We start from the raw sequence: 26,301 nt of genomic DNA, 5'->3' as shown, positions 1-26,301 counted from the left end.
TATAGTCAAGAAATACAAGAGAAGAAAAAGATCTATAAAATCAAACCCAAAACAATTAAGAAAATGGCAGTGTGTGTGTGTTAGTTGTTCAGTCCTGTCCGACTCTGTGAGCTCATGGACTGTGGCTTGCCAGGTTCCTCTGTCCATGGGATTCTGCAGGCAAGAACCTGGAGTGCGTTGTCATTTCCTTCTCCAAAGAAAATGGCAATAGGAACATATGTATCAATAATTACTTTAAATGTAAATGGAGTAAATGCCCCAACCAAAAGACAAAGACTGGCTGAATGGATACAAAAACAAAACCCATATACATTCTGTCTACAAGAAACCCACTTCAGACCTAAAGGGGAGGTGAGAGGAGGGGAAAATACATTCCATGCAAATAAAAAGCAAAAGAGTAGCTATGAGTAGCTATCCTCATATCAGACAAATTAGACCTTAAAATAAAGAAGATTACAAGAGATAAGGAAGGATACTACATAATCAACAAGGGATCAATCCAAGAGGAAGACATAACAATTGTAAATAGCTATGTACCCAACATAGGTGCACCTCAGTACCTAAGACAAACACTAACAGACATAAAAGGAGAAACTGACAGTAACACAATAATAGTAGGAGACTTTAACAGCCCTCTCACACCAATGGACAGATCATCAAAACAGAAAATAAGGAAACACAAGTCTTAAAGGATACATTAGATGAGATGGATCTCACTGATATCTTCAGGACATTCCATCCAAATGCAGAAGAATACACTTTCTTCTCAAGTGCACATGGAACATTCTCCAGGATGGACCACATCGTGGGTCAAAAATCAAATCTCAGTAAATTTAAGAAAACTGAAAGCATATCAAGCATCTTTTCAGACCACAATGTTATGAGACTAGATATCAATTACAAGAAAAAAACTGTAACAAATACATGGAGATTAAACAATACGTTTCTAAATAACCAACAGGTTACTGAAGAAGTCATGAGGGAAATCAAAAAATTTCTAGAAACAAATGATAATGAAAACACGACAATTCAAAACCTATGGGATGCAGGAAAAGCAGTTCTAAGAGGGAAGTTTATAGCAATACAATCCCACTTCAAGAAACAAGGAAAACATCGGAATAAAAAACCTACGTTTACACCTAAAATAACTGGAAAATGAACAGAAAAACCCCCAAATTAGAAGAAAAGTGAAGTCACTCAGTCGTATCCCACTCTTTGCGACCCCAGAGACTGTAGCCTACAAAGCTCCTCTGTCCATGGGATTTTCCAGGCAATAGTACTGGAGTGGGTTGCCATTTCCTTCTCCAGGGGATCTTCCCAACCCAGGGCTCAAACCTGGGTCTCCCACATTGCAGGCAGATGCTTTACCATCTGAGCCACCAGGGAAGAAATTAGAAGAAGGAAATCATAAAGATCAGAGCAGAAATAAATGAAAAAGAAATGAAAGAAAAACAGCAAAGATTAATAAAAGTAAAGCTCGTTCTTGGAGAAGATAAACAAATTGACAAACTTTTGGCCAGACTCATCAAGAAAAAAAGAGAGAAGAATCAAATCGACAAAATTAGAAATGAAAAAGGAGATGTTACAACAGACAATACAGAAATACAAAGGATTATGAGAGACTATTATGAATGACTATATGGCAATAAAATGGATAACCTGGAAGAAATGGACAGATTCTTAGAAAAGTTCAATCTTTGAAGACTGAACCAGGAAGAAATAAAAATTATGAACAATTCAATTCAGTTCAGTTCAGTCTCTCAGTCATGTCCGACTCTTTGCGACCCCATGAATTGCAGCACGCCAGGCCTCCCCGTCCATCACCAACTCCCGGAGTTCACTCAGACTCACATCCATCGAGTCAGTGATGCCATCCAGCCATCTCAACCTCTGTCGTCCCCTTCTCCTGCTGCCCCCAATCCCTCCCAGCATCAGAGTCTTTTCCAATGAGTCAACTCTTCGCATGAGGTGGCCAAAGTACTGGAGTTTCAGCTTTAGGATCATTCCCTCCAAAGAAATCCCAAGGCTTATCTCCTTTAGAATGGACTGGTTGGATCTCCTTGCAGTCAAAGGGAATCTCAAGAGTCTTCTCCAACACCACAGTTCAAAACCATCAATTCTTCGGCACTCAGCCTTCTTCACAGTCCAACTCTCACATCCCTACATGACCACAGGAAAAACCATAGCCTTGACTAGACAGACCTTTGTTGGCAAAGTAATGTCTCTGCTTTTGAATATGCTATCTAGGTTGGTCATAACTTTTCTTCCAAGGAGTAAGCATCTTTTAATTTTATGGCTGCAGTCACTATCTGCAGTGATTTTGGAGCCCAAAAAAATAAAGTCTGACACTGTTTCCACTGTTTCCCCATCTATTTGCCATGAAGTGATGGGACCAGATGCCATGATCTTCGTTTTCTGAATGGTGAGCTTTAAGCCAACTTTTTCACTCTCCTCTTTCACTTTCATCAAGAGGCTTTTTAGTTCCTCTTCACTTTCTGCCATTAGGGTGGTGTCATCTGCATATCTGAGGTGACTGATATTTCCCCAGCAATCTTGATTCCAGCTTGTGCTTCTTCCAGCCCAGTGTTTCTCATGATGTGCTCTGCATATAAGTTAAATAAGCAGGGTGACAATATACAGCCTTGATGTACTCCTTTTCCTACTTGGAACCAGTCTGTTGTTCCATGTCCAGTTCTAACTGTTGCTTCCTGACCTGCATATAGGTTTCTCAAGAGACAGGTCAGGGGGTCTGGTATTCCCATCTCTTTCAGAATGTTCCACAGTTTATTGTGATCCACACAATCAAAGGCAAGGAGCTATTCCACGTTCAAGGTCAGGAGGGGCGGCGGTGAGGAGATACCCCTCGTCCAAGGTAAGGAGCAGTGGCTGCGCTTTGCTGGAGCAGCCGTGAAGAGATACCCCACGTCCAAGGTAAAAGAAACCCAAGTAAGACAGTAGGTGTTACGAGAGGGCATCAGAGGGCAGACACACTGAAACCATAATCAGAGAACAACCCAATTACAAGCACTGAAATTGAAGCTGGGATCAAAAATCTCACAAAAAACAAAAGCCCAGGACCAGATGGCTTCATAGGAGAATTCTACCAAACATTCAGAGAAGAAATAATGCCTATCCTAAAACTCTTTCAAAAAATTACAGAGGAAGGAACACTTCCAAACTCATTAGGTAAGGCCACCATCACCCTGATAGCAAAACCAGAAAAGACAACACAAAAAAAAACTACAGGACAATATCACTGATGAACATAGTCACAAAAATCCTCAACAAAATCTTAGCAAACAGAATTCAGCAACACATCAAAAAGCTCATACACCATGATCAAGTTGGGTTTATTCCAGGGATGCAAGGATTCTTCAATATATGCAAATCAATGTGAACCATATTAAAAAACTGAAAGATAAAAATCATATGATCATCTCAATAGATGCATAAAAAGCCTTTGACAAAATTCAGCACCCATTTATGATTAAAACTCTTCAAACACTGGCCACAGAAGAAACCTACCTCAACATAGTAAAGGGCATATATGATAAGCCTACAGTAAACATCATTGTCAAAAAAACTGAAAGCATTCCCCCAAATATCATGAACAAGACAAGGGTGTCCACTTTCACCACTATTATTCAGCCTAGTTTCGGAAGTCCTAGCTACAGCAATCAGAGAAGAAAAAGAAATAAAAGGAATCTAGATCATAAAAGCAATAAAGCCCTCACTGTTTGCAGAGGACATAATACTGTACACAGAAAATCCTAAAGATACTATCAGAAAATTACTAGAGCTGATCAGTGACTTTAACAAGGATACAAGTCACAGGATACAAAATCAATACACAGAAATCACTTGCATTTCTATATACTAACAACGAAAAATCAGAAAGAGAAATTAAGGAGTCAAGCCCATTCACCACTGCAATAAATAGAATTAAATATTTAGGAATAAACATACCTAAGGAGACAAAAGAACTGTACACAGGAAATTATAAGACACTGATGAAACAAATCAAAGATGACATAAACAGATGGAGAGATATTCCATGTTCCTGGGTAGAAAGAATCAATAATGTGAATATGACTATACTACCAAAAGCAATCTACAGATTCAATGTGATCCCTATCAAATTACCAATGGTATTTTTCACAGAACTCAAACAAAAAATTTCACAATTCATATGGAAACACAAAAGACCCCAAATATTCAAAGTCATCTTGAGAAAGAAGAATGGAGCTGGAGAAATCAACCTTCCTAATTTCAGATTATACTACAAAGCTACAGTCATCAGGACAGTATGGTACTCGCACAAAAAAGAAAAATATAGACCAATGGAATAAGATAGAAAGCCCAGAAATAAACCCATGCACCTTTGGGTACCTTATTTTTGACAAAGGAGGCAAGAATATACAATGCAGCTAAGACAGCCTCTCCAATAAATGGTGCTGGGAAAACTGAACAGATACATGTAAAAAAATGAAATTAGAGTATTTCTTAACATCTTACACAAAGATAAACTCAAAATGGATTAAAGACCTAAATATAAGACCGGAAACTATAAAACTCTTAGAGGAAAACATAGGCAGAACACTCGACATAAATCAAAGCAAGATCCTCTATGACCCACCTCCTAGAGTAACAGAAATAAAAACAAAAGTAAACAAGTGGGACCTGATTAAACTTAAAAGCTTTTGCACAGCAAAGGAAACTATAAGCAAGGTGAAAAGACAACCCTCAGAATGGGAGAAAATAGCAAATGAAACTGACAAAGGATTAACTTCCAAAAATATACAAGCAGCTCATACAACTCAATGCCAGAAAAAAACCAACCCAATCAATAAGTGTGAAAAAGGCCTAAACAGACATTTCTCCAAAGAAGACATACAGATGGCTAACAAACACATAAAAAGATGCTCAACACTGCTCATTATTAGAGAATTTTCCCTGATGCTGGGAAAGATTGAAGGCAGGAGAAGGGGACGACAGAGGATGAGATGGTTGGATGCCATCACCGACTCAATAGACGTAAGTATGAGTAAGCTCTGGAAGTTGCTGATGGACAGGAAAGCCTGGCATGCTGCAGTTCATGGGGTCACAAAGAGATGGACACAACTGAGTTACTGAACTGAAGAGAAATGCAAATCAAAACTACAATGAGATATCACCTCACACCAGTCAGAATGGCCATCATCAAAAAGTCTACAAACAAATGCTAGAGAGGGGGTGGAGAAAAGGGAATGCTCTTGCACTGTTGGTGGGAATGTAATTGATACAGCCACTGTGAAAGATGGTATGAAGATTCCTTAAAAAACTAGGAATAAAACCAACATGGTGGTTTAGTGGTTTAGTTGCTAAGTTGTGTCCGACTCTTGTGATCCTGCGGGCTGTCAGGCTCCTCTGTCTGTGGAATTCTCCAGGCAAGAATACTGGAGTGGGTTGCCATTTCCTTCTCCATTAAAACCACCATATGAGCCAGCAATCCCACTCCTAGGCATATACCCTGAGGAAACCAAATTGAAAGAGACACATGTATCCCATTGTTTATTGCAGCTGTATTTAAAATAGCTAGAACAGGGAAGAAACCTAGATGTCCACTGACAGATAAATGGATAAAGAAGTTGTGGTATATATATACCATGGAATATTATTCAGCCATAAAAAGGAATGCATTTGAGTCAGTTCTGATGAGGTGGATAAACCTAGAGCGTATTATAGAGAGTGATGTAAGTCAGAAAGATGGATAAATATCATATACTAATGCATATATACAGAATTTAGAAAAATGGTACTGAAGAATTAAAACCAATGGAGAAACAGACGCAGATAATTGACTTACGGACATGGGGAGAGGGAAAGAGAGGGTGAGATGTATGATGAGAGTAACATGGAAACACTTATAGTACCATACGTAAAATAGATAGCCAACAGGAATTTACTGTATGTCTCAGGAAACCCAAATAGGGCTCTGAAGCAACCCAGAGGGATGGCACGGGGAGGGAGATGAGAGGGAGGTTCAAAAGGGAGGGGATATATATATGCCTATGGCTGATTCATGTTGAGGTTTAACAGAAAACAATAAAATTCTGTAAAGCAATTATCTTTCAATTAAAAAATAAATTAAAAAAAAAAAAAAAAACACACCAGGGACCTCCCTGGTAGTCCAGTGCTCAAGAATCCACCTTTCAATGCAGGCGTCATGGGTTTGATCCCTGGCCAGGGAACTAAGACAACTTAGCTATCCATGCTTCAGGACAACTAAACCTGCACCCCCAACTAGAGAAACCCATGCACCACAACACAGAAGCAATGCAGCCAAAAAAGAACAACAAACAAAACCTATAAAAATGTATAACATCAAGAATGAAGCAGGACTCTGGGTGATAACGTGTCAGTATTAGTTCATCAAATGCAACAAACACGCCACTCTGTACAGGATATGTTGATAGTTGGGGAGACTATGCATGCATGGGTCAGAAGGTGTGTGTAGAATTCTCTGTATTTTCCACCCAATTTTGCTGTTGAACCTAAAACTGCTAAAACTCACCTGAACCTAAAACTCAGTTTTGTTGTTAAACCTAAAATTGCTCTAAAAAATAAAGTCTATTAAATAAATTTTTAAATACATACATACATATTAACCCTCCTTCACAAACCTCCACATACATTTACCTATGTTATTTTCTAGTTCTGTTCATGAAGAAAGCCTCTAAACAGTGACCAACCTGGTAGAAATGAGCATCCCTCACACTCAGTTTGGTCCTGAAATACAACTCTGCCACTAAAAGAAATCACGGCTTTTTGGATAAAAATTTAGACCAATTTTAAGTAGGAAATATATGAGACTAGAACATCTTACCACAGAAGACAACAAGAAAGCTAACTACTATAGTCACTAGTAGACTATTTATTAGCGTCAGAGCAAAGTGACATAGAAGGCATAGTAAAGAGACTAAATAAGTATAAATATATGAGTTCATAATATTAAAAAAAATCTAATTAATAACTTTCAGAGAATAAGGAAAATTGCTAAATAACAAGAATCTTGCCTCTTCTATAAGAACTATAATACTGATAACTAAATAATAGGCAAAAGAGAATCACTATTTTGCAACTTCCAAAGAATTAACATATATGCAATGTGCACCAATATCACAAAAAGAGATGCAACTAGATATAATGTGATGAGAGCATACACTACTGCTTATATTCCTGCTATAGGAACTGAGTACACATTTCATCGTATCACTGGACCGACCTGCCAATCTGCAGAAAATACATAGGTCAAAAAAACATACTGGAAAGCACCAAGAGAATGTAATCAGCATACATGTGGTTTCTTTGTAATCATTTTCTAAGTAAGAACTTAAAACTTTTTCTAAATATTTTTAGTGAAATAAGATTCAGTAATATGCCAGTGTTTATACTGTTAATATTTAATTCTTTTTTATAGTTTAGCAATATATCCTATAAAGAAATATAAATGTTTCATTCCTTTAATTCCTTTCTCCACTTAAAAAGTGAACCAGTGTATGACATAACCCTGAAAAAACCATCTTGACTTCAAACTTCCTGAGAAATCATGAAAAACTTACTGAAGCATAAAATTTTACTTATTTTATTCTTTTCTCCACTAAAAAAGTTGAACCAGTGTATGACAGAACCCTGAAAGAAACATCTTGACTTCAAAATTTATAAGAAATAATGAAAAACTTACTGGGTAAACTTTTAACCTCCAACAAAGTCCTGAAACTTGAAGAGGCGGACTGTAAACAGGATCTGCTCTCTGGCGCAGAGTACTAAAGTAAAAGAAAACCAACCAAATCCCCAGATCAAAACTATTGTGAAGTTCCAACAGGCAAAACCAAAACCCAACCACTTATGTTACTTATTTGATGTCCTAGACCAGTAAATGAAGGTGACTGAAGAAGTCAAGAGTCCACTACATATGTATATATACGAACATTCTGAAATATAAGAAATTTTAATGATACAGAAATATTCAGCAGTATCTTTTAAGTTTCACATTAAAAAAAAAAAAAACTCTCAATATGTCGTGAATTAAATACCACTTCAACAAGCAGTTTTTCACCATTAAAGGGGTAAAGATATGTGGGGAAAACCTGTTTATATTTTAGCAACAAAATTATTACATAAGAAAAAACAAACTAAATTGGAAGTGGTATAAACTCTCAGTCTGGCCTTAGTCTGATGTGTTACCACCCCCTTGGCATTTTCTGTTCCCCACTTCCATGACGCCCTTTAAGCCAAGTCCCTTTGGATCTTTGTGTTTTAAGATCTTGGCTTTTAATCTTACAGAAAAAGCAGTAAAAGCTAACAGACTTAGCATGCAAGTTACAAAACTTACAAATTTCTTACACTAATGTCCTCTCATCCACAATGTCTCACTCAGGACTGAGATAAATGGGCCCAAATAGACTTCTTCCCACCATTCTTGTTTCTGAGGATGGGTAGGGGGACTCATCAATCTCTGTCATCCCATTCACCTCACTTTATTAACAAAAGCTAAGTGGACTCTCTTCTTTTAAAAAAAGGGTTCCATCTCCAACACTAGAGAAGCAAGCTATCCAGAAGATATAAAACAATTCTGACAAATGACCTCTGTTTCTAACAGAAACCACGTTTCTCCTAAGACTACACACTGAGCAACAGGAGTTCATTAGGTCTGTATCCAACCAAGGAATAACACCTTCCTGGCTCTCACTCACAAACACATACAAAAAACACTAAAGTTGTCGAAAACTCTTACCTGAAATTCTCTAAAACAAAAGTAGCCGAATCATAAGATGGTACCAATTCACTAAAAAGGAACAAAAACCAAATAAATTATTTGGCTTATTAAACTTTAACATTTCATTTAGTTAAAAAAGTCAAGTCTCTCAATAGTATCTTGAAAATTTTATTAATCTAAAATCAGTCTTTAAGAGCTTCCCAGGTGGCTCAGTGGTATAGAATCTGCCAGTGCTGGAGAAGCGGGAGACGCAGGTCCAATCCCTGGGTTGGGAAGATCCCCTGGAGAAGGAAATAGCAACCCACTCCAATATTCTTGCCTGGAGAATCCCCGTAGACAGAGGAGCCTGGCAGATTACCGTCCATGGGGTGGCAGAGCCAGACACAACTGCGACTAAGCACAACACATACATGGAAATAGGAAAAGAAAAAAACTGGTGCTTAGGCTGGGAACCTGAAGTATGAAACACGTAAATAGTTTTTAAAAATCAAAAAGAAACAAAAGGAGATGATTTTATACTAAATCACCAAACTTCCTCCTTCAGAACAAATTATGAGGAATACTGACAGACCCTAAATATTTTGATATTATTTACTAGAAAATAAATATTTGCTAGAGTTGGTGATGGACAGGGAGGCCTGGCGTGCTGTGATCCACGGGGTCACCAAGAGTCGAACACAACTGAGCGACTGAACTGAACTGAACTGACTAGAAAATAGAGCTATATAATGTTATCAGTTCAGTTCAGTCGCTCAGTCGTGTCCAGCTCTTTGCAACCCCATGGACTGCAGCACGCCAGACCTCCTTGTCCATCACCAACTTCCAGAGTTTACTCAAACTCATGTCCATTGAGTCAGTGATGCCATCCAACCATCTCATCCTCTGTCATCCCCTTCTCCTACCGCCTTCAATCTTTCCCAGCATCAAGGTCTTTACAAATGAGTCAGTTCTTTGCATCAGGTGAACGAAGTATTGGACTTTCAGCTTCAGCATCAGTCCTTCCAATGAATATTCAGGACTGATTGCCTTTAGGATGGACTGGTTGGATCTCCTTGCAGTCTAAGGGACTCTCAAGAGTCTTCTCCAACACCACAGATCAAAAGCATCAATTCTTCAGCGCTCAGCTTTCTTTATAGTCCGACTCTCACATCCATACATGACTACTGGAAAAACCGTAGCTTTGACTAGACAGACCTTTGTTGGCAAAGTAACGTCTCTGCTTTTTAATATGCTGTCTAAGTCGGTCATAACTTTTCTTCCAAGGAGCAAGCATCTTTTAATTTCACGGCTGCATCTGAGTTAATTTCACCCATTCCAGTCCATTTTAGTTCTCTGAGTCCTAAAATGTCGATGTTCACTCTTACCATCTCCTGTTTGACCACTTCCAATTTGCCTTGATTCGTGGACCTCACGTTCCAGGCCCCTATGCAACATTGCTCTTTACAGCATTGGACTTGACTTCTATCACCAGTCACATCCACAACTGGGTGCTGTTTTTCCTTTGGCTCTACCTCTTCATTCTTTCTAGAGTTATTTCTCCACTGATCTCCAGTAGCATATTGAGCACCTACTGACCTGGGGAGTCCATCTTTCAGTGTCCTATCTTTTTGCCTTTTCATACTGTTCATGCAGTTCTCAAGGCAAGAATACTGAAGTGGTTTGCCATTCCCTTCTCCAATATATAATGTTATATGAACACATAATCACATAGGGGTCAAGCAAGATGATGAAATTAACAGTTTCTTGGCAAGGCAAGGTTACCTAGGGAACTTTAGTTCTATACAGTCTTCCCCAAAGAGAACTACACTGTATCTACAGGAGATAGGCAAAGGGACAACCATTCTCCTGCTTTGCTCAGTCGCTTCAGCCATGTCTGACTCTTTGCAACACTACGGACTGCAGCCTGCCAGGCTTTATTTTATGATAAGTATGTACAGCTAAACAGCTCACATCTTTTTCATAAGCAGATATAAGATATAATTTGCCTGGAAACTGTTAACTGTAGACCTAGTATCCTACTGTTAAGCACGCCTAATCATAGCCCTAGGCAGTTGTTCTCCTAGGTTAGAAGACTCACAATCCTCATTCCTAGGTTCTTTTGTCTAGTTAATCCTTACTGAGCAACTAACACTAACTAATAACTATATTAATAATATGTTTTGGGCTATAATTTTGTGCAACTTCTGATCACACAAATATTGGTCAGTTCTCCCACTAAACATCCTTTATAATGTCTACAGACTTCAACCAATTCCCAGTTGCCTGCTGATCTTCATACTGTTTCTTCCACCATGTCCTTAATATCCACTCTGATACATTTTGGTTTTGTTATTATTGTTTTGTTCTCAGACCAGACTAACGCTGTCATATTTTTAATCAGTCATTAATATCCAAAGGGCTCTCCAAAACACAAAATAAACAGAGGATGGAGATGACACGGTTAACTTGCAATCGTGTGAGGCAGAAAGCTTACAAGCTAAAACAAGAAACGGAAAGCTGCTCAGTCATAGTCAACTCTTTGCAACCCCATGGACTGTAGCCCACCAGGCTCCTATGTCCATAGGATTTTCCAGGCAAGAATACTGGAGTGGGTAGCCACTCCCTTCTCCAGAGGATCTTCCCAACCTAGGGATAGGATCTGGGTCTCCAGCATTGCAGGCGGATTCTTTACCGTCTCAGTCACCAGGTAAGACCAAGTTAAAGCATGTCAGTCGTTCAGTTGTGTCCAACTTTTTGTGACACCATAAACTGTAGCCCACCAGCCTCCTCAGTCCACGGAATTCTCTAGGTAAGAATACTGGGTAGCCATTCCCTTCTCCAGGGGATCTTCCAGACCCAGGGATCGAAGCCAGGTCTCCTGCATTGCAAAAAGATTCTGTACCCCTGGTCCACAAGTTAAAGCATACAGGTCGCTAAAGCTGACTGACCAAGAGGGTACAGTATGCCTCTCACTTGTGGAGAAAAAAATAACGTTCAGAGCACGGGGAACAATGATCAAGCCTAGGGTACTGTGATGTACTCCTACATACATACAGGTTTTCACTGAAAACTTTCCAGACACATGTAACATTAGCACCACAGGGAAGCATTAAAACAGGACACATACACTTCCCCTGTCGATAGTGATCACATTTTATTTTATTCCTGCCTCAATCACCTATCTTTTTCACTAAATCATAACTGAAGAAATAAGAACTCTCGACTGTGTTCTCTACTTGTACCCAGCACATGCCTGGGACATAGCTGGCATTCAAATATTCACTGAATAGATGAAATATTTACAAATATTTGCTGAAAACTTTTTGTAATTTGGTAGAAATATTTGCTCAAAAATTTATTTTTGCATTCTTTATACAAACACACAAAGTCACAGTGACTGCTAAACCATCTATCAATTCTACCACTTTTAGTTATTAGTATTTTCACATTATGTTCACTCATTCAGAGGTTATCTACAATCATACTGGTGTTACCATTCTGCCTGCAAATTAGGCACAGGTTTATCTTCTCAAGCTTTTATTTCTATACCTCTTCTACTAGATGTGTCTCATGATGATATCAGTGAAAGTTCATGGAATATGGAGAGGCTAGCCTCAAAACACCTCTAATCTAATAATCTGAAAAATATTGATTTGCAAATCTTTAGACCAGAAACTTCATCATAACTTAATAAACAAAGGGAAGAACAGTATTAGTATCCATTGTTCCCTTAAGAAAACATACTGGTCAGCTACATAAAAACTGGGTTTCCATCCTAAGTTGACCATTTCCCCCAGAAACTAAAACTCTTTATGGACTGAGAACTGTATTTTCTGTGCTCAGGGAGGACTTAAATGCCCTAAAACAATATAGCCATTCGAATTCTGGTTGAAATGATTTCTCTGCTGACTTCCAAATATAGCAGCTCTTCTCACAGCCTCATATTTTTGTTCATGCACACATATCCTATTCTCATCTGCCCAGTGAAATTCTAAGTATCTTTCAAGTTGTTACACAATTCCTCTCCAGGCTATGAAGTCATCTTAACCACACCAGTATCTAACTAGACTTCATCTTAGAATTTCTGATATAACTGAGAAACAAAGACTTGATTTTAATATACAATCTCTACCATTTAATATGGAATATATATCCAGTAAGATTATTACTTCCTATTCCATGTCTCCTATGTAGCACTTACAACAGTGCTGAGCACAGAGATGATCTTTAATATTATAAACAATATTAACTGTTTAATGACCTTTTACTCTCCATTGTGGCTTTATCACAAATCATCAACCGAAGGGACGTAATCAGTCCCCTGAGCTCAAAGCTTAGAAACAAGCACCAATGCTTTGCATACCTAAACTTTCCTCCATAACTTAATATCCATAAATGCTAGACTTTCTTATTTGGCTCTCTCTTCATTGCTGATCTGTCTTCCCTGGTGACTCAGACAGTAAAGCGTCTGTCTACAATGTGGGAGACCTGGGTTCGAGCCCTGGGTTGGGAAGAACACCTGCTTCTTCTATACTGTAAATCATAAATTGAGTTTCTAACAACAGTTAAAAGCCAAATTTTCCAGTAAGACAGTAAGGTTTTTGGCAAGGGAGAGGACTCTAAAGTGAACTTTTCCCAGGGAAAACTCCTTAATTATCAGACTTAAAAAATATATATATTTCTTGGTGGTTTTCTCTTTATAAATGCCTGTCCTACCTCCCCCACCTAACCCCAATGTCAGTTCCTTCTATCATTACCCAAAAAAGAAGGTAGTGAAAGGAAGAGATTATTGGGGTTCTGAGTTCCTTGGGCAATTAGAAAGGAAAAAGAAATCAAAACAGTCACTAGATGTGATAGAGACTGAAACTCAAGAAGTCAAGCAGAGTTGCTTGCCTGAGAAATTGCTGCAAGTGGTATTACCATAGGAGTTTACCTCCATCAATGGTTCCTAAACTTTAGTGGAGAATTACTCAGGGTGCTCAGGATTATTTCCTAAATATTGTCCCCAGACTATCAGGGAACAAGCCTAGGAATTTGCATTTTAGAGAAACACTTCAGCTGGCTCTGATATAGGAGATCCATGTACCCGACTTCCAACTGTAAGAGCATTTTCCTAATATGTGATATTTATGCCAACACTTGTTATCTTCCACTGGTAATGGGGGAACACTTCAGAAAAGGAATCTTCAAAACCGAAATGGCTGACCACACTATCAAAGAGTTAGCCTTAGAATATTAATGAACATTCTTAGTTGACTCAAATCTACAATAGCAAATACCTAGTCCTTTTAATAACATTCAGTGCTTGAACGGTATACAAATGTTATACCTGATCTGTTAATTCACAAAGAAATGGAGACTTACTGACCAAGGAAAGCTACCTGAGTTCAAGCTGTCAGCAACAGCATTCTTTTTTGTTTCTAACTTTTTGGCTGTGTGGCATGCAGCATCTCAGTCCCCTGACCAGAGATGGAACCTACACCCCTGCAGCAGAAGAGGAAGTCTTAACCACTAGGCTGCCAGCAAGTCCCCAGTAATAGCATTCTTTTGAAACTAAGTATATGCATTTGCATATAAAGTTAAAAATAAAAAAGTGTTGTACCTCGTAAAGTCTGGTGGAACAGGAGTGGTAACAAAGGATGCCATAGGCTTTCGATGAACTTGCTGAAACATCATGAGGATCTCTGAGCTCTTAGATATCAACTCACTCTTACTACAGGACCGCAACTGTGTGAAGAAAAAAAAATGTCTGAATAAACAAAATTTTTATGCACTGGCACACCCAAGATCCTTAAAGGAAATGGAAGTTATTTTGGTTATCTACTGGAAAAAATGACATGAAGAAAAATACAATGATTCTTTCAAAGTGCATTTGAAAGTTAAGAGTAAGTAAAGGATCTAGGTTTATTGATTCCCATTATAATAGTAAACTTATTCAGTAAATATATTTGATTTTAATGTATTTTTCTCCCCCTGTATACTGGCGTAAATCCAATTCTAAGCAACTACAATATATTTGTGTATCTTATATATGTATAGTTTAGAGTGGTAGAGTGAAGCCATTATGTATATAAATGAACAAACCTCTAGAAGTCAATGACCTTCAAACAAGGATTTCCCAAATTACACCCCAGGAAACTGAGAAATAAAAAGTCTTAACCTCTATCAATTTGGGAAAGGTTAAGTCAAACTAAGGGTAAAAAGTGAGACATTCAACTTTAGCAAAATCAGCATAGTAGTTAAAAGATACTGATTTTGTACTCAAGCCACCAGTTTGAAGGCCCAGTCCTGCCACACATCAGCTCTGTGGCTGAAGAGTCTGCTGTGTAAAACTGGAGTCCTGGGTACTGCTGCTTGCTTTGCTAGGTTTCTTACATCAACTATGAAGCTGTGAGGCAGCTCTGTAAATACCTGCTATGGGCTGAAGCGTATCCCCTCCCTAAACTCATATGTTGCAGCCCCAACCACTAGTACCTCAGAGTGTAACTACAGTTCGAAAAAAGTCCTTCAGAGGACATAAAGAGAAGGCAGCCATCTACAAACCAAAGAGGTCGCAAGGAAAACCAAACCTGCCAATATCTTAATCTTGAACTACCAGTCTCCAGAACACTGAGAAAATAAATTTGTTTTTTAAGCCTCCTAGTCTTTGTTATGGAAGCCCTAGCAAACTGATGGGAGAAGGTAATGGCACCCCACTCCAGTACTCTTGCCTGGAAAATCCCACGGATGGAGGAGCCTGGTAGGCTGCAGTCCGTGGGTCATGAAGAGTTGGATGCAACTGAGCGACTTCACTTTCACTTTCATGCACTGGAGAAGGAAATGGCAACCCACTCCAGTGTTCTTGCCTGGAGAATCCCAGGGATGGGGGAGCCTGGTGGGGAGCTGCCGTCTATGGGATCGCACAGAGTCGGACACGACTGAAGTTGACATAGCAGCAGCAAACTAATACACTATCAAGTGCCAAATGGATGATATTCGCAAAACCCACTACAACTGGGTTATGTCTTTTAAAAGGTAGTTGCTTACAGTTCACCAAGAATAATATGACATAACTGATATCATCATAAATTCCAAAATTTATAACTTTTTGTCAAATATTTATTGAATGTATACTATGTGTATCCCTTTGACCTCATTTCCCCCAAAGGCAGACTTTTAAACAGACATTTTTCATAAGGTTAAGGCAGTTCCTTCTACTCTTAGTTTCCTGAATATTTGGCAATGAATGAGAATCAAATATAACTGAATGTTACTTTTAAAATTAATATCATTCTAATTATTTTTACTTACATGTTCTTGTGGTTTTAGCCTCCAGTCTCTTGAGTTACAATCAAGTGACTTTTCTGATAATGCAATATTCCTTTGATTAACTCTACCAAGTCTTGCTTTCTTGCTTTCTTTTACTACATATCCTACTGATTTTGATTTGCCAGTACTTTAAGATTTTGGCATTTCTGTCTGCAACAGAGGTGGGCTTTAACTATGTTTTCTTATATTGGTCCTAGGCTGACTGGTTATGAAATTCATTTTTTCGTTTTATTTCTTTCTGGCTGCACTGGGACACTGGATTGCCGTGTGCAGGCTTTGTCTGCTTGCAGTGAGCAGATCTAGTCTCTAGTGCCAGTGCAAAGGCTTCTCATTGCTTCCCTTGTCGTGGAGCACGGGTGCCAGGGTGGGCAGGCTTCAGTAGCTGTGGCACTTGGGCTCTAGAGCACAGGCTCAGTAATTCTGGCACGCAGGCTTAGTTGTCCCATGGCATGTGGAATCTTCCTAGACCAGGGACTAAACCCATATCCCCTTCACTGGCAAGTGGATTCACAACCATTGGAGGACCAAGGAAGTCCAATCCACTTACATTTATTGTTACGGATAACAGTGTCATCAACTAATGACAATACACAAAATAAAAAATATACTCAACCCAAAAATAACCAAAAAATTAAAAAAAAAAAAATCCAACACAGGAACAAAGAACAGGCAAAACAAAGAAACAGCAAGATAGCAGATTCAAACTTTACCAAATCAATGAGCACACTAAACATCCCAGCTAAAAGTCAAAGATTGTCAGAAAGGGTTAAAAAATTAGACCCAATTGTATATTGCCTACAAGACACATTTAGCAACAAATACATTAAAAGAAAACCGATGGAATAAGATCTGACATGGTAACACTAGTTAAAAGAAAGCTAAAATGACTTTTTTATATCAAATAAACTAGACTTAAAAGCAAACAGAAGGTCTTTCACAGTGATAATGGAAACAGTTCATCGGGGGAATATAACAATCTTCTACTAATATGGCTTCAAAATACATGAAGTAAAAACCAACAGAACTGTGGTAATAGACAAATTATGGGATTATTGCTAAAAATTTGAATATCCCCTTCTCAATAACTGTTTCTATCAAACAAGGGAGACAAAAAATCCACAAGGATATAGTACACTTGAACATCAATATCAACCAACTTTACCTGACATTACAGACTATCAGAAAAATCCCCAAATATTTGGAACCTAAGTAACATACTTCTGCAGAAGCCATGTGTCAAAGAAGTCACAAAGGATTTTAAAATGTGCTTCAAGCAGAAAAGATCTCAAATCAGTAACTCCAGCTTCAATCCTAACATTTTAGGGGAGAAAGGGCAAATTAAACTGAAGACTCTACACATGGACATCACCAGATGGTCAACACCAAAATCAGACTGATTATATTCTTTGCAGCCAAAGATGGAGAAGCTCTATACAGTCAGCAAAACCAAGACCGGGAGCTGACTGTGGCTCAGATCATGAACTCCTTACTGACAAATTCAGACTTAAATTGAAGAAAGTAGGGGAAACAACTAGACCATTCAGGTATGACCTAAAGCAAATCCCTAACGATTTATACAGTGGAAGTGAGAAATAGATTTAAGGGACTAGATCTGATAGAGTGTCTGATAAACTATGGACAGAGGTTCATGACACTGTACAGGAGACAGGGAGCAAGACTATCCCCAAAAAAAAGAAATGAAAAAAAAGCAAAATGGCTGTCTGAGGAGACCTTACAAATATTTGTGAAAAGAGAAGGCAAAAGCAAAGGAGAAAAGGAAAGATATACCCATTTGAATGCAGAGTTTCAAAGAATAGTATGGAGAGATAAGAAAGCCTTACTCAGGGATCAGAGCAAAGAAATAGAGGAAAACAACAGAATGGGAAAGACTACAGATCTCTTCAAGAAAATCAGATACCAAGGGAACATTTCATGCAAAGAAAGGCTCGATAAAGGACAGAAATGGTGGACCTAACAGAACTAGAAGATATTAAGAAGAGATGGCAAGAATACACAGAAGAACTGTACAAAAAAGATCTTCACAACCCAGATAATCACGATGATGTGATCACCCACCTAGAGCCAGACATCCTGGAATGTGACGTCAAGTGGGCCTTAGGAAGTTATCACTAGGAACAAAGCTAGTGGAGGCAATGGAATTCCAGCTGAGCTATTTCAAATCCTAAAAGATGATGCTGTGAGAGTGCTGCACTCAATATGTCAGCAAATTTGGAAAACTCAGCAGTGGCCACAGGACTGGAAAAGGTCAGTTTTCATTCCAATCCCTAAGAAATGCAATGCTAAACAATGCTCAAACTACCACACAATTGCACTCATCTCACATGCTAGTAAAGTAATGCTCAAAATTCTCCAAGCCAGGCTTCAAGAGTATGTGAACCGTGAACTTCCAGATGTTCAAGCTGGTTTTAGAAAAGGCAGAGGAACCAGAGATCAAATTGCCAACATCTGCTGGATCTTAGAAAACGCAAGAGATGTCCAGAAAAACATCTATTTCTGCTTTATTAACTATGCCAAAGTCTTTGACTGTGTGGACCACAAGGAACGGTGGAAAATAAAGAGATGGGAATACCAGACCATCTGACCTGTCTCCTGAGAAATCAGGAAGCAACAATCAGAACTAGACGTGGAACAACAGACTGGTGCCAAATCGGGAAAGGCAAGGCTGCATACTGTCACCGTGCTTACTTAACTTATATGCAGAGTACATCATGAGAAATGCTGGGCTGAATGAAGCACAAGCTGGAATCAAGATTGCTGGAAGAAATATCAATAACCTCAGATATGCAGATGACACCACCCTTATGGCAGAAAGTGAAGAAGAACTAAAGAGTCTCTTGATAAAAGTGAAAGAGGAGAGCGAAAAAGTTGGCTTAAAGCTCAATATTCAGAAAACAAAGATCATGGCACCTGGTCCCGTCACTTCACAGCAAATAGATAGAGAAACAGTGCAAACAGTGTCAGACTTTATTTTGGGGGGCTCCAAAATCACTGCAGATGGGGACTGCAGCCATGCAATTAAAAGACACTTGCTCTTTGGAAGGAAAGTTATAACCAACCTAGACAGCATATTAAAAAGCAGAGACATTACTTTGCCAACAAAGGTCCGTCTAGTCAAGGCTATGGTTTTTTCAGTGGTCATGTATGGATGTGAGAGTCGGACTATAAAGAAAGCTGAGCACCGAAGAACTGATGTTCTTGAACTGTGGTGTTGGAGAAGACTCTTGAAAGTCCCTTGGACTGCAAGGAGATTCAACCAGTCCATTCTAAAGGAAATCAGTCCTGAATATTTATTGGAAGGACTGATGCTGAAGCTGAAACTCCAATACTTTGGTCACCTAATGCGAAGAACTGACTCAATGGAAAAGATCTTTGGGAAAGACTGCAGGACTCCAGGAAGAGAGGGGGACAACAGAGGATGAGATGGTTGGAGGGCATCACCGACTCAATGGACATGAGTTTGGATGGACAGGGAGGCCTGGCGAGCTGCAGTTGATGGGGTCGCAAAGAGTCAGACATGACTGAGTGATTGAACTGAACTGGACTGAAGCAAAAGAAAGATTATAATTGGATCAAACTAAAAATCAACAGAATTTAAAGCAGAAAGACAACAGAGAAAAAACAAAACCACTACATAGTTGAAAAGATGAACAAAATTCAATATCCTCTAGTCAGACTGATCAGGAAGAAAAGAAAGAAGACACAAATTACCAATACCAGGAAGAAGACAAGTAATACTGCTGCTGCTGCTGCTAAGTCACTTCAGTCATGTCCGACTCTGTGCGACCCCAGAGACGGCAGCCCACCAGGCTCTGCTGTCCCTGGGATTTTCCAGGCAAGAACACTGGAGTGGGTTGCCATTTCCTTCTCCAATGCATGAAAGTGAAAAGTGAAAGTGAAGTCACTCAGTCGTGTCCAACTCTTAGTGACCCCATGAACTGCAGCCCACCAAGCTCCTCTGTTCATGGGATTTTTTGAAGGATAATAAGGACTATTGTTAATTTTATGCCAATAAATTCAGCAAATTCAAATGAAAGGGAATAATTCCCTGAAAGACACAAACTATGAAAGCTCATTCAAGACGAAGGCAACATGAACTGCCCTATTTTTTTTTTTTTTTTGGGCCATATTGTGAGGAATGCGTGATCTTAGTTTCCCAACCAGGGATCAAATTTGTAGTTCACCCAAACTCACGTCCATCAAATTGGTGATGCCATCCAGCCATCTCATCCTCTGTCATCCCCTTCTCCTCCTGCCCCCAATCCCTCCCAGCATCAGAGTCTTTTCAAATGAGTCAACTCTTCCCATGAGGTGGCCAAAGTACTAGAGTTTCAGCTTTAGCATCATTCCTTCCAAAGAACACCCAGCGCTAATCTCCTTTAGAATGGACTGGTTGGATCTCCTTGTAGTCCAAGGGACTCTCAAGAGTCTTCTCCAACACCACAGTTCAAAAGCATCAATTCTTCGGCGCATCTGCAGATCTGAGGTTATTGATATTTCTCCCGGCAATCTTGATTCCAGCTTGGGCTTCTTCCAGTCCAGCATTTCTCACAATGTACTCTGCATATAAGTTAAATAAGCAGGCTGACAATATAACAGCCTTGACGTACTCCTTTTCCTATTTGGAACCAGTCTGTTGTTCCATGTCCAGTTCTAACTGTTGCTTCCTGACCTGCATACAGGTTTCTCAAGAGGCAGGTCAGGTGCTCTGGTATTCCCATGTCTTTCAGAATTTTCCACAGTTTCTTGTGATCCACACAGTCAAAGGTTTTGGCACAGTCAATAAAGCAGAGATGTTTTTCTGGAACTCTCTTGCTTTTTCGATGATCCAGCAGATGTTGGCAATTTGATCTCTGGTTCCTCTGCCTTTTCTAAAACTAGCTTGAACATCTGGACGTTCACAGTTCACGTATTGCCTGAAGCCTGGCTTGGAGAATTCTTAGGTTAGTGCAAAAGTAATTGCAGTTTTGTATTGTTAAACTTTATCATCTGATATTGGAATACATTCTTAAATAAATGTCATTATGCTACATATCACTTTAATGCTCATTTCTCGTTTTTTGTTTTTTTTTTTGGCTAATGACTTATTGCAGTTTATATTTATTTTAGACTACAGAAATGATGTCAGACAAAAAGCAAATTTGAGTAATTTTTTTATTTGCTTTCAAAATGGGTCGTGTTATAAAGCATCAGAGACAATTTGCAAAATCAACAATACATTTGGCCAAGGAACTGCTAACGAATGTACGGAGCAGCAGTAGTTGAAGAACTTTTGCGAAGGAGATGAGAGCTTTGAGGATGAGGAGCATGGGCGGCCAGCCATCGGAAGGTGACAACAGTCAACTGAGAGCAACCGTCAGAGCTGATCTTACACCTACAAGAGAAGCTGCGAATGAATTCAGCGTTTACTATTCTACAGTCATTTGGCATTTGAAGCAAACTGGAAAGGTGAAAAAGCCTGACAACTTCGTGCCTCACGAACTGACCTTAAATCAAAATAATGGTCGTTTCTGAAGTGTCGTCCTCTCTTATCCTATGTAACAACAAACCACTTCTCAAACAGATTGCGACGAAAAGTAGATTTTATACAACTGGCAATGACCAGCTCAGTGGGTGGACTGAGAAGCTCCAAAGGACTTTCCAAAGTCAAACTTGCACCAAAATGAGATCATGGTCACTTGCAGGCGGTCTGCTCCCAGTCTGACTCACCACAACATTCTGAATCCCAACAAAACCACTACATCAGAGATGTATGCTCAGCAAGTTGATGAGAAGCACCAAAAACTGCAATGATATAGCCAGCACCGGTTAACAGAATGGGTCCAATTCTTCTCCAGAACAATGGCTGACTGCAGATCACACAACCAATGCTTCAAAAGTTGAATGAACTGGGCTATGAAGTTTTGCCTCATCCACCATATTCACCTGACCTCTTGCCAACCAACTACCATTTCTTCAAACATATTGACAACTTTTTGCAGGGAAAATGCTTCCTCAACCAACAGGAGGCAGAAAATGCTTTTCAAGAGTTCGTTGAATACTGAAACACAGATTTCTACACTAGAGGAATAAACAAACTTATTTCTTGTTGGCAAAAATGTGCTGATTGTAATGGTTTCTATTTTAATTAATAAAAACGTGTTTGAACCTAGTTATAATGATTTAAAAATCACGGTCTGAAACTGCAATTACCTTTGCCCCAACCTAATAAAACAATAATGAAATATTATTACACTTCTTTGAGAACACCTCAAATTAAAGACTGACTATATCACACGTTAAGAATGTAAAGAAACTAGTGCTCTGAAAGACTACTGACAGAAATATAATGATACAATTTCTTCAGGAAAACAGACGGCATTTATTAAAACCTGAATCATATATCTACCATTCTATCTTAGGTGGACCCAAGAGAAAAGGAAATATATGTCCATGTAGATTTGTAAATGAATGATCATTGCCACTTTATTTGTAAAAGTCAAAACCAGAAAGCAAATCAAGGAGAATGGATACACATATATCTATGGTTGAATCTCTTTGCTATTCACCTGAAACTATCACAACATTGTTAACTGGCTATACGCCAATAGAAAAAAAAAAAAAAGAAGCAAAACAAATGACCGTAAATAGTTGAATGGAAAAACAAATTGTGGCATATACATACAATGGAATACTACTCAGCAATTAAAAAGGAAAGAACTACTGATACATGTGATCCACACAGTCAAAGGCTTTAGCATAGTCAATAAAAAAGAGATGGGAATACCAGACCACCTGACCTGTCTCTTGAGAAACCTGTATACAGGTCAGGAAGCAACAGTTAGAACTGGACATGGAACAACAGACTGGTTCCAAATAGGAAAAGGAGTACGTCAAGGCTGTATATTGTCACCCTGCTTATTTAACTTATATGCAGAGTACATCATGAGAAACGCTAGGCTGGAAAAAGCACAAGCTGGACTCAAGATTGCCGGAAGAAATATCAATAACCTTAGATCTGCAGATGATCCCACCCTGATGGCAGAAAGTGAAGAAGAACTAAAGAGCCTCTTGAAAGTGAAAGAGGACAGAGAAAAAGTTGGCTTAAAGCTCAATATTCAGAAAACTAAGATCATGGCACCCAGTCCCATCACTTCATGGGAAACAGATGGGGAAACAGTGGAAACAGTGGCTTTTATTTTTCTGGGCTCCAAAATCACTGCAGATGGTGACTGCAGCCATGAAATTAAAAGACGCTTGCTCTTTGGAAAGAAAGTTATAACCAACCTAGACAGCATATTAAAAAGCAGAGACATTACTTTGCCAAAAAAGGTCCGTCTAGTCAAGGCTATGGTTTTTCCACTAGTCATGTATGGATGTGAGAGTGGACTATAAAGAAAGCTGAGCGCCAAAGAATTGATGCTTTTGAACTGTGGTGTTGGAGAAGACTCTTGAGAGTCCCTTGGACTGCAAGGAGATCCAACCAGTCCATCCTAAAGGAGATCAGTCCTGGGTGTTCATTGGAGGGCCTGATGTTGAAGCTGAAACTCCAATACTTTGGCCACCTGATGCAAAGAGTTGACTCATTTGAAAGGACCGTGACGCTGGGAACGATTGAGGGCAGGAAGAGAAGGGGACGACAGAGGATGAGATGGTTGGATGGCATCACCGATACAATGGACATGGGCTTGGGTGGACTCCAGGAGTTGGTGATGGACCGGGAGGCCTGGCCTGCTGTGATCCACAGGGTCACAAAGTCGGACAAGACTGAGCGACTGAACTGAACTGACTGACTGATACATGAATGAACTGTAAAATAATTCTGCTATGTGCTGTGCTTTGTCACTGAGTCGTGTCCAACTCTGTGCCCACATGGACTGCAGCCTGCCAGGCTCCTCAGTCCATGGGATTCTCTGGGCAAGGATACTGGAGTGGGTTACCATGCCCTCCTCCAGGGGATGTTCCCAACCCAGCGATCGAGCCTAGGTCAGATTCCAATTATATTAAACACTAGAAAAGGCAAATTTATCTATGACAGAAAGTAGATTGAGGGTTACCTGGAGAAGGAAGTATTGGAAGAAGCAGAACCAGAGTTTTATAAAGAGGCACAAAGAATTTTGGAGGAATAAACTTACTATTGTGACTATGGTAATGGTTTCACAGGGGTATACATTTGTCAAAACTTATCAAATTGCACACTTTAAATACATGCAGCTTATTTTTTTGGTCAATTATCCTTCAACAACACTGCACAGATCCTCAGATCCCACCTCTACTTCACTACAGGTGGTTTAAAACATTTGTCCCATCACTCCAGCAGATGGCTGTTTGACTGTTCTCTGGAGAGAAACATCTCTGTTCTCTAGAACAACATGCACAATTAAGAACTGGAATACTGGGGGATTTCCTGGTAGGCCAGCAGTCACAGTAGTTAAGACACCGTGCTTTCACTGCCAGCATTCCACATTCAATCCCTGCTCAGGAAAGTGAGACTCCCCAAACGACGCAGCATGAAACACTGCGGAGAAAAACAATATATAAACAAATATTTATGTACTGAATTCTACCAAACTATCAATCAGGTGTAAAGACTGAATAAACGGATGTTTAGATATGTAGTCTCAAAAAATTTATTGATTACTGTTTCATAAAAGCCATAGAGGAAGTGTGACTCCAAAACAAATGTGTAAATCAAGAGCAGGAAGCCATGGGAATCAGGAAACACAGGATTTAACCTAAAACAGAAATGAAGGGAATCCCCAGGATGATAATTAAGAGAACAATCGCATGAGACAGCTGTGTATCACAACAATTAAAGAATCTTAAAAACCAAATTCAAGACAGATAAATATATCAAATATCTATACATTTAATTCATTTTATTTATTCATTCACTATAGACTTTATCCCTACCTACCCTGAATCTAAAATTATAAAGTCTTTGAGGACAGATTTTTTTTCTTTTTGCCATTTTGTTCACTGCTGTGTTCTAAGCATCTAAAACAACACTTACTACCTATTTGGTATTGAATAAAAATTTTCTTCATAAATAAAAATGCTAATTTTAGCCTAAGGATCACAACATGTTAGTAACTGGCAATAATTTTGTATCTTGAAGTCACCAATTAAGTCAATGTCAGAAGATTTTAATCTACAGATTTTGATTCCTATTGACTATTCTCCATAAAAATAATTCCATTTTTGCAAAACCAAAATAAATCTTATTTTACTGGGACTTCCCTGGTGGTGCAGTGGTTAATAATCTGCCTCACAGTGCAGGGAACACAGGTTTATTCCTGTCTTAGGAACTAAGATTCCACATGCCAGAGTAACCAACCTGCCGGCCGGACTACTGACTCTGCACAGCACAACTAGAGAATCTATGTGACCAGATCCCACACGACGCAACTAAGACTCAACACAACCAACACATAAATATTAAAAAAAAAAATTCTTTTTTACCTAGTTCCCAAACATGATGCAGAAACTGAATCAGCTGATTCCTATTTCAAAAAATCCCTAGTACAGCACACAGATCCACAGATCTCTGACCTTATATAAACTGTCAAAAAACAACAAAACCAAAAAACTTTTCAACTACATGAACAAAAAAAGGATAGACTTTTATCTCATGTCATTTAATATTCCATTACCTGATGCTCTACTTCCTGAACTAAGGATTCCAACAGTTCTGTTTCTTGTGTCAGAGATGTCTTCTGACCTATTTAAAAATAGCAAAAGATGAACATTCAGGCTCGTTATTGGTTCGAAAATGAAATTAACTTTAATTGAACATCTTCAATAATAATAAATCAATCTCAAGTAAGCAAAACTTCTTCATTATAGCTATCTTTAAAAATTTCCCAGAATTTTAACTATAGTAGTTTTGAAAAGAGGATTTCAGAACCAACACTAACTACAGTAACAGACAAAATGCAATGTAATTCTATTAAATCCTTCTAAGAAATATATAATGACAAATACTCTGTAATGAAATTAATGTTATTGCTTCTTAAGGAATATAAAGATGTACAAAAGTATTTAATCAATCAACCATTCTGAAATAATTCCTCCCCCCAAATTTAAGAGCAGTCTAAAAAGAAGAATGTAGTAAGTGGACCATTTGTATATTAAATGTCAGCAAGAGGTATGTTCTTTGAATAAAAAGAAACCTATGAAAAAGAATGCCCAGAGAGGAAAACAGTCTCAAAGAAGCTGGAAACATGGAGGGATAAATGAATTATTATATAGTAAAGGAA

The 26,301-nt window shown here is 38.8% G+C and overlaps 1 protein-coding gene across 3 annotated transcripts in view; it reads right to left on the bottom strand.

The window, feature by feature from the left end:
- TRIM37 (tripartite motif containing 37) overlaps positions 1 to 26,301 on the bottom strand; it is a 145,258-nt gene that overhangs the window by 103,772 nt on the left and 15,185 nt on the right. For all 3 annotated transcript variants that reach the window (XM_040244177.1, XM_040244178.1, XM_040244179.1), the window contains 4 exons: positions 25,696 to 25,763; positions 14,340 to 14,464; positions 8,777 to 8,827; positions 7,724 to 7,805 (listed from right to left, as the gene is read on the bottom strand). In XM_040244177.1, coding sequence (XP_040100111.1) covers positions 7,724 to 7,805; positions 8,777 to 8,827; positions 14,340 to 14,464; positions 25,696 to 25,763 — 326 coding nt within the window. The remainder of the gene's footprint in view (positions 1 to 7,723; positions 7,806 to 8,776; positions 8,828 to 14,339; positions 14,465 to 25,695; positions 25,764 to 26,301) is intronic.

The sequence above is a fragment of the Oryx dammah genome, unplaced genomic scaffold (genome assembly GCF_014754425.2).
Source record: "Oryx dammah isolate SB20612 unplaced genomic scaffold, SCBI_Odam_1.1 HiC_scaffold_8, whole genome shotgun sequence".
Taxonomy (NCBI): Eukaryota; Metazoa; Chordata; class Mammalia; order Artiodactyla; family Bovidae; genus Oryx; species Oryx dammah.
The sequence above is the reverse complement of the archived record's forward strand: the minus strand, read 5'-3'. Positions and strand labels throughout refer to the sequence as shown.